Raw genomic sequence first — 19,833 nt, forward strand, 5'->3', positions numbered from 1 at the left:
ATGAAAACCCTGAAAGGCTTTGTGCGACAACGAGCATCCAGCGAAGGGACAGAGGTCTCAATGGAGGAGTGGGAGTTCTCGAGGGGATGTAGTCCAAAGGTAATGAGGGGTTTAGAATGTGTCGTATCTAAATTTACTTGCTACATCTAATTTGAGTGTTTCAATGTGCAGTACAAAATATATAGTGCAGCGTGGTCGCGCGGACGGCATTTTCGGGTGGAGCGTATTGACAAAATGCGCTCCACAATGGACTGTGGTGTCATGGCAAGGTTTGAGCAAGAGAGCTGGCGACGAGCAACGGATCCGAACACGGTTGTGGATGAGATGGAGTATTTTGGGAATTTGCAAAGTATTATTACGGTGGATTACTATAGCTTCTCCATGATAATATTCGACGTGCAGTGGTTCAAAGTGGTACTTGGAGGAGCTGGCGCAACAGTTCGACGAGGTCCATCTGGATTTCTCGAAATAGATTCCGAAAAAAAATGGATGGATTTGCGCGACACCTTTGTGTTGCCGGCCCATTGTGAACAGGTGCAACTAGGCATTTGCTTGCTAATTGTAATACGACATGGTTTATGTCACAATGGTTTGAAGACGGTTTGTAAGTGTTTGTGAACAGGTAATCTTCTATCCAAATCCCCGACAACCTCGATGGTGGTATGTTATACCTTCAACTCCTCGAGGTGCGAGAGTATACGATCAAAGCGATGTTCCAGGCATAGATGAAGAAAATATGCAAATAGAGGGATCGAAATTACAAGGGGTGGAGGCCACCGCAAGCTTGGAGCCTGTATCGGCTAACAATGATGGAAATACAGAAGTCGTAGAATTTTTTGAGAACGAGACAGACTCATTGTTTTGTGGTGACATGTCTATCGACCTTCCAGTGTATGCAGAGTTGTGTCAGGAGATTAACATGGGACCATAGAATACTTCATTCTTGGAGAATTGTATTACTCAATTCGTTGTTTAGATCTTCCATAAAGGTAGATAAGATATGCATTTTAAGAGGGATTTTTCAAAAATGATTTTATTAATGTGCTTTGTATAGTTTAAATTGATTATTCTAACATTATTTTTTATCTGTGCAGGTATCAACATTTTCAGGATGAGTCGAGGGATGAGCGATGAGGAGTTTCAGGAGATGATGGCACGTATGTCTCCAGATCAGCTCGCGAGATTCAGAGAGATAGCAGATCAGGAGCTGTCTCGTTCTTCGTCAGGACGCTCTGCTAGATCAGCTTCGGCACGATCAGATGCTTCAGCTTCGAGTAGACGATCTCGACGCTCGCGACTTGGGCCAGAGGGAGGGACTGCGACTGCAGGAGGATCAGGGGGGTGCTGCTGTGGAGACACGGACGCGGTGTCTCCATCTCATCGTTCAGCTGGAGCTCGGTCACCGCCAGGATTTGTCACACCTGTGGGGACGTCCACTCCAGTTACTCCGGCTTTTGCGCAGCAGTCGGCAGATGTCACGCCTTTTGGTGGCACTCCTTTTGGTGGCACCCCCTCTGGCGGCACCCCTTTGTGTGGCACTCCGGGAGAGGGTACCCCCGTCGGTACACCGGATGTTCAGGGATCTCCTGGATATGCCCAGGAGCGTGGACGGAGATGGGAGAGGGCCCATACACGGCACACTCCTAGGGATTATGGATACCTAGTGGATGGCAGGTCAGGAGCCATTATCATGAATGATGAGGGGAGGAGGGTGATGGCTCGCATGAGGGAGTTGTGCCAACAAGTTTTTCGGCACAACGTCCTGGATCATTGGAGGAACATACCGGAGGGGAGCAAGGAGTACATAGTAGCATCCTTGCACGAGGAGTTCCCGGTGCCAGCCGCAGTGGATAGATTCTCTACGGGCTGGATGATGGATTGCATGCGTGCATACATGTCACATAGACGATCCGACGCACGCAAGGCAGTCAAGAGTGGGGCTCCAAAGCCCGAGTGGTTAGATGCAGACGACTGGCACCGACTGAGGGAGGAGGCTACAAATTCGCTAGGACGTTGGAGTCAGCAGCGGGAGGCGGCGAGGGCACGAATCGAGGCCGGATCGGTACATCATCTTGGGAGTGGCGGCCACATGACATATTTGGAGGACTTTGTAAGATTCTCTTTTGTTTTGCTTATTTATTTTTTTGAGATATTCTTTGTACTGACAATCATGTTTCTAACAGTTAGCATTTTGTTTTCTTTGCAGCACTCCATTACAAATCGCTATCCGCAAGGCCTTGAGACTCGATATGCGTAGAGGCACGGTCTCACATCATTGATCGACCGATTGTATAGACGCGGCGGCCCAGTAAGTCACTCATCTTTCTTGTCCATAGTTACCATGAGATATTTGAATGCATTATTGTATGGTGGATTGATATGTTGTTTCTTTTTCTACAAAATCCGTTTGATGCTCCTTTACAGCGGGAAGAGCTTTCGGGGGACGACGATTTGTAGGTCGCCCTTGGATCCTTAGAGCTCACATACCTTTAGTTTTTAGTCGCCCGATCTATGTAGACATTTTCTATGTATTAGTGATATTGTTTTATGATTGTACCAATTGCATTTTATGCGATATCATGTATTTATTTCATCCATCAGTTTTATGATTTCAGTATACATTCTTTTTGTTTGCAAACGCTTTGTATGAAGCAGTGCAGAAACTATTTTGTATGGCTCTCATACAGCACACAGTGCTATATGTGGCAGGGCAGCTTGCTGCCCTGCCACAAATTTTTTTTTTCTCTGTTACCGTCGCTATTTGCGTCGCAAATTTACTGCACGCGTCACTATTGCCGTCGCTATCAGCGTCACAAATTTACTGTAACTGTCGCTATATGCGTCGCTATATGCATAGCGACGGCCATAGCGACGATTCTATGGCGTCGTTAATAACGACGCTTTTTGCGACGACGGGGGCAAATTTTGTTGTTTGTATTTTCGTCGCTTTAAACGTCGCTATAAGGTCTATATCTTGTAGTGCTTATAGTTATGTTCAATCTCATATGTTGTTTAGATACTATAGCTAACAAGGTGTAATGTTGCATAAGAAATATTCATTAGTTCCAATAGGAGACAAAGTAAAGGTAAACAATGTCGGGGGGAGAGGGGTATATGTCGAGCCACAACAACAAGGGTTCAAAGAAAGAATCAAGATAGATGGAAGAGAGCAAGATTCCAAAAGATAGTGAATCTCTTTTGAATGACTTTGTATAACTATAGCTATACTCTCGGGTCACAAACACTACGTTATCGAGGCATATAAGGATTGCTCAAGTTTTTTTCTTTGCTTGTAACATTGAATCCTTGCCATTTTGATCTCATAATACCTTGTGTATCCTTGCATTCTTGGTTGGACATATAAACTCTATTTTACCTACCAAACACAAACTTCAAGCAACTTTGCCAAGCATATCTCATGACTCATAGATGGAATCCCAATATTTAACTAAAACTCACAAGTTTTCAATCCATGGACACAGAGTGTTTTGACATCTACTCCCTCTAAACTTGAACATCCTCCAAAATGTGCCACCATTACTCATCCTCATCTCCAAGCTCAACAACTAGCTCAATGTCCTCTTTTGCTTCAAGCTCTTCATCTTCTACAAACTCTTTTTCTTCCTCTTGAGCAATGTCACCATGTGGTGTACCATCCATCAACTCTTGCACTGCATATTCTTTTACTTCCATGCTCTTGAATAATTTGATGCTCTTACCTACTATGGGTATTCTCAAGTCTGTCCTCTCCAAGTCTATCAAAGTATATGTTGCATTTTCATAGGCATCCTTTACTATGTATGGTCCAAACCACCTCTTTGATACATGTTTGATGGTGCTATGCTAGTTCTCAAGGCTATTGTCATATACTAAAACCAAATCTCCTCTTCAAATAAGCCTAATCTATGTTTGCTATCAAATCTTTCCTTATTCTACATCACTTGCCTTGCAATGCATTTATAGTGGATAGGTAGGATACAACTCATCTCTGCGCGCCTAACAAAAGGATACATTTGACAATATTTAGATATTCCAATAAACTAAGAAATATATCTATATATTCCCTTCCACAAGTAGTATTCTTTTATATTCTTAAAGGTTGCTAACATGTGACAAATCATTTTTTCCTTTTTTTCTTTTAGGGAGTGAAAAGAAAGAAAAAAAGGTATTCTGAAGGCAAATAGTCAGTCTAATAAATTTGGTCAAAGGTAAATGTTACTTGGCTTTCTCTATGACCTACCCATAAGCTTTCATAAATGTTTGTTATCAATTGAATATATCTATCACGGACTATTCTCATAATATCAACCCACCTCCCTTCCTTGGGTGTTTCCATAATAGTCCATCCCTCATAAAGAATCCATAAACCTTTTGTCTAATTCTCAACCCTTCTAGTCCATGTACTCAAGTGCTATTGCGATGGCAAGCACAACACATGTAGACATTGATGATGGACCACATGGCTAGATGGGTCTACACATCTACTTGTAGCATGTAAGTGGTTATTATGATCTTCACATGGCCACTAAATTATCACTTATTATATTTAGTTTGTTACACCTACCTACAATTAGCATAGTTATAGTGCCGATTGATTAGTATAGTTAGTTATGCACTATTTGACTTAGTAGGTTACTTTTTCTTATGTTGTATCTTATCTTTAATTTGTATACATTGTATTGTGTGTGGAGGAAGAAGAAAAAAATCAGCATGAAAATGTTTTGGCTTTCATATCTCTTATTGTGTTCTTGAGTGAGCTTTCTTTTGTATGCATGGTGTGTATTTGGCGCAATGTCTCACCAAGCAAGTTCCCCCATCACATGATTCTTGACATGATATCAATGTGGTGCAGTTGAGAGAGGCTAGTTTTGAAGGCTAAAATGAAGAAGAAGAAGCAAGAATTCAAGCAAGCAAGCAATGAGTAAGAAGCTCTCCCATTCTTCTATTCTTTCCCTTGGATAGTGCCTATGGAGGCATTTGAAGCAGGGGAAAGTAAAAATCTCAGATTGCTATGAAATTTGGTGTCTAAAATTTGATTTTTTGGCCATCTGAGGTTATTTTGGACCCCATTTTAGACATGCAAGGTTGTGGACAACAGTTTCAGAGTATATTGTAATTTTATTTGTGTCCACCGAAAGTGGGTGCATAAGTTACAGATTTCAAATATGTAATTTTTAAGGTATTTGCCATGAAGCAATCATAATTTTTATATACAAACATGTTACAAATTACAAGTACTATTAAGTAGTTAGTGAAAAAAGTTACTTGGTGTATTATTGTGTACTTGTTGTGAAAGGTTGTAGAAGACTTGCTTGCTTTTTGTATCATTTTTGTGAGAATGGTAGAGAACAGTGAAAATCCCATCATTGAGAAGCTAGATAAGAATAACTACCCATCATGAAAGTTCCATGTGATGAACTTTCTTATTGAAAAGGGTCTTTATGAGTTTATTTTAGGTGAAGAAAAAGCCAGAGCACTGAGTAACCTTGTGACTACGGATGAATTAAAGGCATGGAAAGAATGGAATGAGAAGGACCAAAATGTGATGTATTGGCTATTTGCATTCATTGATAGTACTATGCTGAGGTATATCAGGAATGCAGAAACTTCACATGAAGCTTGGATAAAATTTAAGAATGTTTTTAGTAAATACAAAGGCACGGAAGATTCAACTCAAGCAAGAGTTGAATACTTTTAAGAAAGGGAAAATATCTGTCAATGAGTATGTTTTAAAGGTGAGGAGCATTGCAAATGCTTTGGTAGCAATTGATGTAATGCTTGATGTGATGATGATTTGCTTTCATCTACTTTGGGTGGCCTTAATAATGAGAATGCTTGGAAATCATTAGTCATACTTGGATATGTATGGAAACCATTTTCAAATTTTGATACGTTGGTCTCTCTCATGATTACTGAAGAGATTAATATGTAGGATAATACATTTGAAAGAAATAGTGAATAGGTCCAAGAATTTTACTCAAGTTCAGGAATGTGAGGTGCATGTCCTCTTCGAGAGAGATCATTGTATGAGACGTGCTAATGATAACCAACAAAACACGTTGTCGGAGGGGTTTTTGTCGAAAGGTCCACCGGGGATCAAAAGTAGAAGGAAGTAGAGATAGGAGATGGAAGAGAAAATAGAGAATACACAAGTGGTAAATATTACAAAGACAAAGCACAATGAATTGAATCAATATGTATTGAAAGAACCTGGAATCTTCACACTACTCATCAGAAGCAATCTCCAGGCATTAAATCTCCTAGAGCTTCTTCGTAGAACAAAACATGCATCAAAATTACAGCTTCTTCTCTGCTGCTCAGAACCCAAATCTGATGGCTCCCTTGGCTCCGAAAAGGGGGTAAAACCTCAGGACGCTTGGTCACGGATCTCCCAGATTACTCCTTCTTTTTCTTTCCATTCAATTTACAGTTTTCAGTCTGTTTAGAGTGATCGCGACGCGCGCGATTTCGTCAATCTGTCCCTCTTGTGAAAATCCCATAATTGGCTGAAAAAGCAACTAGCTTTTTGCATGCCATCCTAATCTAGAAGCTTTTTCTAACTTTTTCAGTTTTTTACAATAAATAATATAAAAAATAGGCTAAAATTATCCAAAAATCTAGTATTTTTGGATAATCCATGCAACTCACACTAGTACTAATGGCTCAGATTATATTGACTCTCTAGATCAATAAAGAAATCGGATGATGATGCATTTCATACTTTTTTACACAGTGTCCTCATAACATCACGACAACGTTAAATTAGTAATTCACCAAAATGTAGGTTTTAGAAGGCCATGGAAGCTTTAGAGGTAGGGGGATCCCTAGAGGAAGAGGTAGATGACAGAATAGAGGTTTTGTAAATTTTGGTGTTGTTTATCACTATTGTGGCAAAACATGTCATATTACATCGTGTTATTATACTAAGAAGGATGATATCCACAATGGTAAATTGTAACAAGGAAATTATGCATTGTCTTCATGATAGAATGATGACAAAAATGAGTATTTGTTTGTTATGCAGCACATAATGAATGCTATAATAGGAAAGGGGACACATGATGATGTATGATATCGATTCATGTGCATCTAATCATATGACCAGTCATGTTAAATGGTTTGGAGAGATGCAAGACTTACAAAAACCAAGTTATATGTAAATGGGTGATGGTTCATGCCACCCAATCTCACACATTGAAAAGATTCCCTTGTCCTTGTATGATAGCTAGACAAAGAATTTGTCCGATGTATTACATGTGCCATCAATCATAAAGAATTTAGTATATATTGGCCAAATGGCAGAGGAAGGATTGTACGTTCGATTTAATGCAAAAGGGTTTTTTGTAGAAGACTTTAATGATAAGCGCAGGTTGGTCGCAAAAGGAAGTAGAGTTGGTCCCATGTTCACTTTAGATGTTGGAACTCCTGCAATGAATACTACTATGTATGCTAAAGAAAAAGGAGTGGTTGCAGACATTGAAATATGGCATAAACATATTGGATATGCAAACATGTAAAGGCTACAATTGATGTAGTTCCAAAGGATTGGTTATAAGGTTGCCTACTTTTAGAGTTGTAGAATTTCATAAAGTGTGTGAAGGATGTCAATTTAGTAAGCAGGCAAGATAACATTTTTTTGCATGACAAAGATGTAAGTAGAAACATAATTGATGTTATACATACAGGTGCTTGGGGCCCTATATAGAATATATCTCTTGATGGCATAAAATATTTTGTTACATTCATTGATGATTGTTCAAGGAAGTTGTGGGTATATTTCATGAAGGAAAAGAGTGATGTATTTGAGTACTTTAAAACCTTGTAGGTGATGTATTTGAGCACTTCAAAACCTTATCACCAGTGAGTTCAGAGTGAGCAGGGATGTTTTTTAAAATGTATTTGAGTTCAAATTTCCAAATTCACTAATAGTGTATTTAGAGTAATGTATTTGAGTATCATTGTTATAACCCTGTCGGCATAGGTGAGTTTAGAGTGGGCAAGGATGTTATTTTTGATGAGATGAGCAGTTGGTATGCATCTAAAGGTAATGCATTGGATGATGATGATGATCATGTTAGTTATCTGCATAAAAAACAACAACAATCACATAGCCTTAGTGGACTAGAAACATTATCTAATACTACATCTACAGTTATTTGGGAGACTAAGGAGTAGCCCCACATCTTCACGTTGTCGTGCCGCTATGCGCACACCGTGTAAAAGAAATCTAGAGTGTGGCTTCCTTTTAGATTTAGAGAGCCAATGCCATTTTAGACATTAGTGTTAGTGTCCATGGTTCAAAAATATGAGTTTTTAATCAATTTTAATATTCTAGATATTATCTCTTATAAAAAAAACTCCAAAACTATAGACAAATTCTAGATTAGGATGACATGTAAAAGAAAGCATGTAGCTTTCAGCTAATTTGAGAGGATTTTATGTAAAAAGAGAGATTAGCAAAATCGTGCGACGCGCGATTGCTGTTTTCAGGCAGTGAACAGTACTCCGAAAGTGGGAGATGAAGGAGTGATCTGGCAGAATTCTAGCTAGGCATCTTGGTATTTAACCCCCCTTTTGGAGCCATTAGAATGATTAGATTAGTGATCTGAGCATCATAGAGAAAGGTATTATTTTGTACACGTTTTTGTCTATTAGAGTTATATTTTCTCATAATGCTGAAAGAAACTGACAGGCTTCATCTTTGTTAGTATTCTTCTATATTTTCTAATTCTTTTTTGAAGTGTTCTTCTACATCTTCAATCTCTTTGAACCCCTTCTCTTCCGTCTACTCCTCTCCTTGAATCTATCTTCACCCTGCTGCCACTTATCTTCAAGAACTTGGCTTGAAACCTTCAACCCTTCTCTTATCTCTACCATCTTTGGAGTCTGAGCTCTTGAATCCCCATACATTCTTCTCTTGCCAAACCCCTATGGTGACCTCAAACCTACGCGCTGCGACATTGGTGAACCCGACGTGAAGGTCGGTGTAAGAGAACTCCAAGATGGGGGATTCTTCAGGAGATACTCTACAACAATTGGTGCGCATACTGCAGCAAACTCAACAATAACAAATCCAAATGGTACAACAACAACAACAAAGGCAAGAAGAAGAGAAGATTGATTCCACAGCTATCAAGGCCCTAGAAGAAGTTGGGCGTGAATTAAAACAATTTAATGGTCAAAATGTCTCTGTTTCCATTCATTTAAATGTTGAGAAAATGCTCTTCTTTGGTGTAGTGCAACATGCATGGAGCCATTATTTTGCTAGACTAGCCAAGCATGGTCTTCAAGAAAGAATCCATGGTCTTTTCCAACAAGATGCGGATTGGACTGCATTCAAAAAAACCCTATGCGAAGAATTCTTCTTAGAAGACTCTCGCCTTATGACGAAGAAAAGTTTCACTGAATGGGTTGAAAAACCTAACAAAGGTTTAGCTACAATAGCTCTATACCATGAATTTGAAAGTAAATTTGGACAACTTGATGCTGAAGACCAACAAAGTATGGAAGGTCCGAAGATTGAATTATTCCTTAAGGCTGCAAATCCCATTCTGCAAGAAAAGCTTGCTCATCGCCTAGAAGATGCTACCTCTTAATTAGGAGTCAAGACTGCGTGGACAGATATTACTGATGCAATTAATATGATTTCTCGAAGAGAGCGGATGCGACTAAGATTGGGCTCTACTTCAACTTCAACAACTCCATGAGCTTGTTCCACCTTCAAAATCCCTATTCCTTTGACTAATCAACCAACTCTTTCTTCTTTTGTTCCTTCTAAAAACGATGTCATGGATGAACTTATTAAAAACATGTGTGACCTTCATTTGAATCTTATAGAAATTAGTTCCAAAGTAGAAAAGCTGGATGTCAAAGTTGAAGAACGAGGACAATCATGAACTCAAAGACCCATGAGAGAAGGCTTTAAGAGGCGCTGTATTTGGTACGACAACCAACAACATGACAAGAGGGAGTGTTTTGCCTTCCATGAGGCTGAAGCACATAAGCTCGTGTTTTGGAAAGACGGAAAAATCCATGCAGCTGAAACTGGTCTTCCACTAGAGCCAAATTTTAGCAATGGTGGAGTGAAGAAAAGATTAGAAGATTTAGCTGTAAAGAATGCCTATGCAGCAATTTATTTAGCTATCTATGGGCTGCAAATTGAGCCAACTACATCAAGTTTGAAAGCATGTAAAGCTAATGTGCAATCTAAAGTATGGATGCATGCACTAGATCAAATGGAACGTGGTAAAGCAACCAAAGAAGATTTGGCTAATGCCAGTCAGTGCATTCGAGGAATAACTGGTTGTGGAAAGAACCGATAGATTCTTTTTCCACCTTTACACATTTGGCTGACGTCAATCATAAAGAAGTCTTGATTGAAGAAAAGAGAAGAAGAGAAGATGAACCGGGCCTTCCTCTTCTGGCCCTCCAAAATGGGTAACTAGAAGAACGCCTGAATAACCAAAGCTTGTTGAAAATATAGCCCTAGATCAAGAGATGGAAGATGTGGCACAAACAAAGAAGACCGAAGGAAAGAAGAAAGGTAAGCAGCCAGGCTATAAATTGTAATCTGACATAGAATCTGCAACCGATCTCAAACGAGTCCTAGAAGAACGAATTCTAGGAAGAAAAATTGAAATCACCTTAGGAAAAATTCTTGGAATTGCCAAACGTGAATTCCATGATGTAATTATTAATGTAATCAAAAGGAAAATACAATATGTTGGTGATGAAGTTGAAGAAACAATGCATGCTTTTTTGCAAGTTCTTCGAGTTTTTGTGCAGGATGAAGATAAGCTTACTTCACAAGGAATTCATCTTGAAGCAGTTAAAGAATTAATTGCAGCAATTGAAGTTGAAGATAAAGAAAATATGAATGTAAAAATTAAAGAAGTGAAAGCTGAAAATGTAATGGTCCACTGGTCCAAACCAGTTGGACAGCCCACCTCTCAAAAAGAAGGCCATCTACAACACATGCATGAGGAGGAAGAGGCTTGGTTCATTCCAAGCAGTCACTACTCTCGTATGCATTGGGCAAGAGCAACAACAGAGATAGTCGTCAAAATTGGAGAAAAAGAAACACCATGTATTGCACTCTTAGACCATGGCCCGGAGATAAACGTCATGGCAAGGAGTCTGTATGAAAGTGGCGGATGGCCCATAGATGTTGATCTAGGATGGAAAATGAGAGCTGCAAACAACTCTTTTGGAGAGTTATATGCTGCACGTCCTAATGTGCAAGTAACTATTGGAGACATAAAAGATAATTTTCACTTTTTTGTTTAAGAATCTTGTAGTTACCCTATAATTCTTGGGCAACTTACATTTTTGAAGCCTGCTTGGAAACAAAAGCTCTTGATGATGGTTCTTCCTATGCTTGAATCCGAAGCAAGGATAATGAACGAGCTGTCCAATTTCTTACTGTGTGTATTAACCATCATCGAAACAGAGATCAACTGCGTGATTATCCTGTGCCTCCTAATGCCCGAGAATTCAGGAGTTTTCGAGCCACACTACTGTAAAAGGAGGCTATGGTAGTGTGCCATGTAAAAAGACTGAACCTCCTTATGCTATAGAAACTGTGTCTCTAGCAGCTTTGTATGTATGTACAGCCAATAGTATGGGCTGTTATAAGTCTCTTCCGGCCATGACTAAGACTGAAAGAAAATATTTATGTCATGGAAAAAGGGAGCTAAAAACTTATGACATGATGGTTGAAAATGAAGATATTTCGGGCATTTGTTTTGGACTGATTACTATTGACACATTGGCTGAAATATATGCAGCTGCTCATGTAGAAACTCAGGTAGAAAATTAGTCCATAGAAGTATGTACATTGGATTTTTATCAAACAATTCAAGAATTTGAGCAAGAAGACATTGGTTTACTCAACAGTGTTGAAGCGCAAGTGGAGACAAAATATAAGATGGTGGATAAGAAAGTCAAACCTGTGGCAGTCCCACTACCTCTTGAAAGTGAAGGGTTGGTTGATAGGGCAGCAAATCAACCAAGTCTTCGTGAACCTTCCAACATTGGTCACAAGTTCACATCTAAAAGTATAAAAGAGCTCAAAATAGGTGAAAATTCTTTCCTTTCGCCGACTGAAAAACACTCTTTTATGTAAATGCTAATGAAACATGGAAAAGCTTTTGCATTTCAACTAAGTGAAATAGGCTGTGTGGATCCAAATATTGTGGCTTCTATGGTCATTTTTACGGTCCCACATGTGCCTTGGAACCTCAAGCCTTTTCCTGTTCCAAGGGCGCATTTGCCCAAATTACTGGAACTTCTAAATGAAAAGATCAGAATGAAAAATTTAGAACCTTCTTCAGCACCCTACTCAAACCAATGGTTTACTGTGCCCAAGAAAAATGGATCTTTACGATTCATTCAAGATCTACAGCCTGTTAATCGTGTCACAATCCGAAATGTTGGTTTGGGTCCAATTATTGATGAGTTTGCTAAAGCTTTTGTAGGTAGAGCAATTTATTCTATGGGCGACCTATATTCAGGATATGACCAAATTTAGCTTTCATTAGAAAGATGAGACATTACCACAATGAAGACACCTCTTGGATTGGTCTGCATGTGCAGTCTACCACAAGGTGCAACAAATTCTGTAGCCCATATGATGAATGCCATGCACAAAGTCTTAAGGGACTTTATTCCACAACTTACTCTTCCATTTCTTGATGATGTACCTATCAAGGGACGTGAAGTCAATGAAAAGAATGAGAAGCTTGACGAAGATGGCTGCAGAACATTTGTAGTTAACAATATTCATGATTGTAACAGGATTTTGACAAGGCTAGAAGAGGTACATCTTATCCTTTCTGGAGCTAAGTCGATTTTTGGAGTAGAAGAAGTCCTAGTGGTCGGTCATCTATGTGGCCCCTATGGACGCAAACCTTCTCCAATCAAGATAGATGCTATTATCAGAATGCAAGAAAAATGCACAAATCTTTCAGAGGTGAGAAGATATCTTGGCGCATGTGTATTCTATCTCATATGAATACCACATTTTTCTCATGTAACCGAAAATATTTATCAATTATCAAGAAAAGACCAAATATTTTCTTGGGGTAATGAGCATACTCTCACTATGTGTAAATTAAAGAAGCTGTTAATTTCAGCCCCCACTCTCAAAAGGGCTAATTATTCAAATGGTCAACCCATCATCCTTACTATGGATACAAGTCCCATTGTGATAGGATGGCTGTTGGCCAAGAGGATCTTGAAGGTAAGAGGTGTGCAATTCATTTTGGAGCAAAAAATACCATATTGGGGAATATGGGAATTTCCCATAAGTTTGGGATAGGTGGTCAAATCTTTGGATTTGTCATAACTTGAACACTATGATTCCAAATCAAGTGCTCTATAGCTCAATAGATTCTATTTTTCAAGTGCTTTCTAATGATAGGTCACATCATATGGTTTTGAGAAACTTATGGCCATGTTATCCGGGTGTCACCTTTTTAGTATTCAAAAAATGGGAATTGGGAGATTCCCAAACTCACTAATATTGTGTTAAAAGTTCTCAATGAATGTGAAAGAAGGTATGCACAAGTAAAAATGAAATTGTGAGGAGTTGTAACAACATTAAAGTGTGATCGTGAATACTTTATAAGTGCTTCCATGGTGGTAGAAACAGATTGTCTTCCACTCTTGGGCATGATTGCCAACTGTTCTACACCTGACATTGCTATGCTAAGATGGATTGCATATATTAAATCTCTCAACCCCGAATTAAAGCATACTGTAGGAAAGGTGAATCCAATTTGCTGACATGCTATCACGTGCAAGAGATGACAATGAAGAAGAGCCGATGGAAGAAGATGAAGCTGAAGAATCTATACTTGCTGAATTTCATTCCATGACTGCTGAAAATACCTTTTCAGTTATCGCATATGCTGGTCCAAAGCTGAAAACAACAGGATGATCAACTAGAAGCCAACATGCTCATTGCATTGCTCAAGTTCTAGTTCATTTCCTTGAAGAAGATTACTAAGAAGATTGGCTGAACATCGGCCAATATTTGAGCACAATGAAGAAGAAGGAGACTTAGATTGATGAGGAGTTCAAGCATATTAAGAGGAAAGCTAATAGCTTTTTTTGTAAAGAATGACATCTATGGAAGCACGCAAAAAAGAAGAAAGGAGTGCATGTTCGAGTTTTAGGTAACAAAAGATTGCAACAACAGGTAATGAAGGAATTTCATGAAAGCCTGTGGGCTGGCCATAGAGGCATATGGGGAACCTTTAGTAAAGTCAAAGAAAAATATTGGTGGCAAAACATGTATCGGGACATAGCACATTTTGTTGAAACCTATTATGTGTGTCAAATGTATTCTATGATTAAGCATCGAGATGGGTTACAACCAACTTATCCCTTGTCTATACATTATAGATGGGTTATTGATCTTGTAACCATGCCTATAGGAATATGGAATATGCGGTATTTAGTGCTTGCAAGAGAGGATCTAACCAATCAAGATGAAGGCAAAGCCTTAACAACCAAATCCACTCAAGCTGTTTGTCATCTTTTGCTTGAAGAAGTGTTTTGTAGATATGGTTGTGTGGGTAAAGTAACTGCAGATAGAGGAGAGTTGGATGTTGATGAGGCACACAACTTCTTTGCTCAATTGGGTATTAAGTTAGCTTTAACATCAGCCTACAACCCTGAAGGCAATGGAAAGAGTGAGAGAGATCATCAACCTATTCTCAAAGCTCTAGCAAAGTCTTGTAGAGGAAAGATCAAAGAATGGCCTAAAATGCTACCTTTTGCATTATGGGCTGACCGAACTACTCACAGTTCAGTGACTGGCTATATGCGAGTTGAACTTATGTATGGACAACAACCAATTATGCCAATTGAAAAATCTATTCTCACATGGAGTCTTCTACCTTGGGAGGAAGGCATTATTAGAGAAGAGTTACTGACTTTGCGCATATGGCAGTTAGAAAGAAGGCTTGAAAAGATGTTTAAGCAGCTATTGAGAAGCTAAAGACAACAAGACTAAAGAACAAAAGAAGATTTGATAAGCAACATCGACTTCGGCCAAGAGCAATTCAAGAAAATGACTGGGTGCTTGTCTATGACAATAGCTTAGACAATCAATACAGTGCTTCTAGGAAGATGGTGAAGTGTTGGTTTGACCCATACGTGGTAAAGGTCATTCATGACAATGCCACATATTCATTGGCTGAATTGGATGGAACAAGCATGAAGATACCCATAGCTGGAAAAAGAATCAAGCTTTTCAAACGAAGAGAAAGTTCAATATATGAGCTAGAAGACTTGAATATAATTCAAGAGCATGAAGACATAGAGGAAGAAGAAGAGGCAGAAGATGAAGACATTGACATGGCAGAAGATACTTCTTCTGACACTACAAATTTGTAAGACTTTGGCACATGCCAAAGGATGTGCAGGTTAGGAGGGGGTGGATGTCATGCCGCTACGCGCACATCATGTAAAAAAATCTAGAGTGTGGCTTCCTTTTAGATTTAGAGAGCCAATGCCATTTTAGACATTAGTGTTAGTGTCCATGGTTCAAAAATATTAGATTTTAGTCAATTTTAATATTCTAGATATTATCTCTTGTAAAAAAATCTACAAAACTATAGACAACTTCTAGATTAGGATGACATGTAAAAGAAAGCATGTAGCTTTTAGCTAATTTGAGAGAATTTTATGTAAAAAGAGAGATTAACAAAATCGCGCGACGTGCAATTGTTGTTTTCAAGTAGTGATTAGTACTCCGAAAGTGGGAGATGAAGAAGGAGTGATCTGGCACGATTCTAGCCAGGTGTCTTGGTATTTAACCCCCTTTCGAAGCCATTGGAAGGATCGGATTGGTGATCTAAGCAGCATAGAGAAATAGCCACCACTTCTGTATCCACCTGCATAGCATCCAAAGTGGATCCTTTCTCGAACCCTAACCAATGAATTTTTCTTGTAAAAGCTTTCTCTCTCAAAGTGGCCAAATTTCCCATCATAATGGCAAGCATGATCTATTTGTGGAATAGAGCATCTTGTGCCTGTAGAGTAGGATCTCCCTCTACTTCAAGGCATAAAATCACCACATGCAAAGGTACTATATCCTCATACAAAGGTGTCTCCATGACCATAAGATGATCCTCTAGCTCTAGATGAGCTACCACGGCCTCATTGATGATAAAACATAATATCTTGATTTGCATTATTTCCATTGCTAGATGCATTGAGACCCAACTTAATCTCTTCCGTAAGAAGCAAAACAATCAACTCTTCAAAATTAGGAATAGATCCTCCCCTCATAGAAATAGAGGTATCAAGAGACTTATATGGTAGTCCAAGTCTATTTAGAGTGACATATACCAAATTATCATCATGAAACAAGTGCATTTATTGAAGCAAGTTCTTCTACAACTTGTTTTATTTCTGCCACAATAATTTATGCTTCTATTTCCTCTCCATGCACCATGTATCCCCTGATTTAGTTGTATTTACATGGAATTCGTGCATGCTCCATACATATTTTAAATGATTTTCCAAGCATCTTCCTTTTTAATGTGGGGAATCGGTGTCTCTAATATACATATAGATGTCCAATGCAAGACTTTCCTATTTTTTCCCATTTAATCCTTATACACCTTTTTATGATCTTTATTGGGCTCATCAGATAATGTTGGACATATATCTTCACCTATAATAATGTCCCAAAGACCTTTTCCCATCAAGAAATTCTTCATAAGGCAGGACAATACACTGTTGTTGTCCTTAGTCAATTTGTCACCCAAATTTGCATCATCTATGTAGGTTTTTGCGTTATGATGGTTACAAATTTAGTAAGACCAGCTATGTATAATGTGACAAACAAGTATCCAAGCATGTGAACAAAACCAAGCATCAACTATCAAAATCGAGACCGTAAAGCATTGAAAATTCCCAAGTAAATGCATATAAATTGAGTTTCACTTCAATAAGTGTTGCACATATGTCCAACTATTATCACAAGTATCCATACATCATGCTCATAAGCCAAACATTGATTGTCTAGCAAGAACTAGTGAAAACATGGCTCGTATGTGATTCAAAAAGCATAAAACATGGGTCTAAAATTGACCAATTTTCTTGCTATTTTTCTACAATTTTTCATGCCAAAAATGAAGTTCTAGACAAGCTCAACCCACATTAGTTTTTCTAGAATTTTTTGACATTTTTCGCCTCCAAATTGGCATCCAAAAATGGCACAAAAACTAGTCTTTTAACCACAAAACAACTAGTTCCAACCTCTCCAATGTGAACACATAGCTTTTGAACTAGTTCGAAGAATAACTAGTTTAAGAATCTTTAATGTGAAAGCAACTTGCCAAATCATTGGTTCCATAAGCCTTCAATGAGAAAGCAACTTGCCAAATAACTAGTTCCATGAGATTGTGATGTGAACACAGAATAATGAACTAGTTTGCAAAATAACCAAACAAGCTTCTCCAATGTGAAAGAAAAGATGTTAGATAACCAATTCATGGTCTCCTTCCAATGTGAACACTCTAAGTGGGAAACCAGTTCAACATGAGGAGTGAAAAGGGGTTTCTTTGGGGGACTATCTTAGCCTTAGTAACTAAAGGCTTGATACTTTATTAGTGATTAATCGTGGCTAGCTTGTGTCATCTATAGCCACCATCAAACATGCCAAGCCTTCATGTTGTTCTCGATGCCACCAATCACTATAAGTACATGTTCTGGTATGAGATGATGGAATCTAGAGCATAAAGCTCTTTTAAATCCACTACATGATAAGCAACCAAACTCCTCTCTTTCTTCACTATCTTTGAGTCAAACCCCCTGCTTCGTCCATAAGCAAGCCATGTGGTTCTTTTGTAAGTAGGCCCTAAGCTTCTCTTCCATAAGAAAGCTCCCTAATTAAGGTAGGCATGATCTTAAGCAACCTCTTTGCTTCTAGGAATGGATTCATAGGCCAATTTGAGCTTGAAGACCAACAAAATCTTGTTGTCATACATCATTTCCAATCTCCTTTGTCTTATAAATACATTCAAAAGCAAGCACCACTACTACATGAAATCTAAGCTCCAACAGCTCTACAATCTGATGTACCTATTTCGTGGATTAGTGGAAGATTAGTACCTAATTTAATAGCGGACAGCAAGCTTTCAACATGACTTATTTATGCAGCACTCTCTACTTTCTTTATGCATACATAGGATATGACTTATTCTATGATCTATTTCTCAACATGAACCCCTAGGTGGGCTCAGGCACATGTAATATTTTCACAATGAAATATTAACGATCCTAGACCCCGCGCAAAAGCAACCCAAAGTAATCTCCCACAATAAAGATACACTGGGCTAAGTGCTCCCTCCACGTGCATCAACAAACACCAGCCCCACATCATGTGTAGGAAGCCGTGGCTTGAAAACCGCAAGCCACCGTAGGCCTCTGTGGGAACACCCCTTCATGGGACAAAAAGATAATGAATTTGTGCAAATTTTTTTTATTAACTCCCTCTCCTTCACCCGTTGCATGGTGAGGAGAGGGAGTATGTGTGGAGTAGGGAGGAGCATGGGGAGGGGAACATGCTGCCTGCCACTTATGTGGCTACCCCCCCCCCCCCCCCCCCTTCACACTATATATGAACCCCCCCTCCCCAAGCTTGAGGGGAGAGAGGGGGATCGTGGAGCTGCTGCCATCGCCTTGTGGATCGTGCTGTCCGCCATGTTGCCATGCCGCCAGGACTGCTGTGCTACTGCTAGGCTGTTGTGCCCATCATCTTCATCGCCATCATCATCATCATTATCTTCTCCATCAGCATCGTCGTCATCTTCCCAATCATCACTCTCTCTCCAAGTCATCCCTGTTTTCAGAAGCTTGGAAGCTTCTATTGGAGCTTCTAAGCCAGGTTCACCCGTGTGCCCTCGATTTTTAAAAACCGTGTCTGCAAGGCCCAAATTCCTGCGCGGAAAAGGAGAATCTCAGACCGTAGTACCCTCGAAGTGGGTAAGGGAGCCAAGGAAGATTCGCTACGTTGAAATCTACTACATCAATGGCTCCTAAGAAAAAGGCGAGAGGAGCACATGCGGGAGCTTCCACCCTGAGTACGCGAGTGGACAACGCCCCGATTCTTAATGCCCAGGTTCCGATAATATTCCCGCATGAAAAGGATGCACTAAGCATGTTTAATTCTCATAGGCAAGTTTAAATACATTGGGAAATTTATTTGCTCACCCAATTTACAAAATTTAGTTACATGTCAAGTATTTGCAATTGCTTGCACTTCCGTGGTTAGGGGTAGTTGAAATTCTGAACGTATGATGCATAAGTAAAAAGACGGAATTTCGCAAAGGCATCTTTGTTGCATCGTGCAAAGGATAGGATAAATAACACATAATGCATAGTTGTGACCCGTGTATAGGATAATCGTAGACACGCATTTAAATGATGTCCGAGTAGTTGCAATGCATGGAAAGGATTTATGAACCTTGCAAATTGCATGCAATGATAGTTACATTCTAGGTTGGGTTAAGTGATAAAGGACGGATTAAATCAATGAGGGGCTCATGGCATTCGCTCATGCATGGAGTTCCTTTATCGAAGTATGAATTTGGGAAAAGATGCATCTTCATTAAAATGCTAAAGCTTTGAATTTGTTGCATTAACGTTAGGGTTTTTTTTTAGAGTTAGCTCTGAATGTCAATCATTGTAGCAAAGGGCAAGGAAAAGAAAGATCTCTAATCCTTTAAGTTGCATAAAGGCAAAAAGGTCTATGGTCTCAAAATTGCATGGAATGATGCATTTATCTATCTTGCAATTACTGACATATTTTAGGGG

The 19,833-nt window shown here is 39.1% G+C and overlaps 1 protein-coding gene across 1 annotated transcript in view; it reads left to right on the forward strand.

The window, feature by feature from the left end:
* Positions 1-19,833, forward strand: part of LOC148041310 (uncharacterized) — a 57,734-nt gene continuing 37,901 nt past the window's right edge. The window contains exons 1-2 of the mRNA XM_087682907.1: positions 1-99; positions 172-414. Coding sequence (XP_087539033.1) covers positions 1-99; positions 172-414 — 342 coding nt within the window. The remainder of the gene's footprint in view (positions 100-171; positions 415-19,833) is intronic.

The sequence above is a fragment of the Lygodium microphyllum genome, chromosome 1, assembly GCF_053477565.2.
Source record: "Lygodium microphyllum isolate KBCC chromosome 1, Lygodium_microphyllum_v1.1.10, whole genome shotgun sequence".
Classification (NCBI taxonomy): domain Eukaryota; kingdom Viridiplantae; phylum Streptophyta; class Polypodiopsida; order Schizaeales; family Lygodiaceae; genus Lygodium; species Lygodium microphyllum.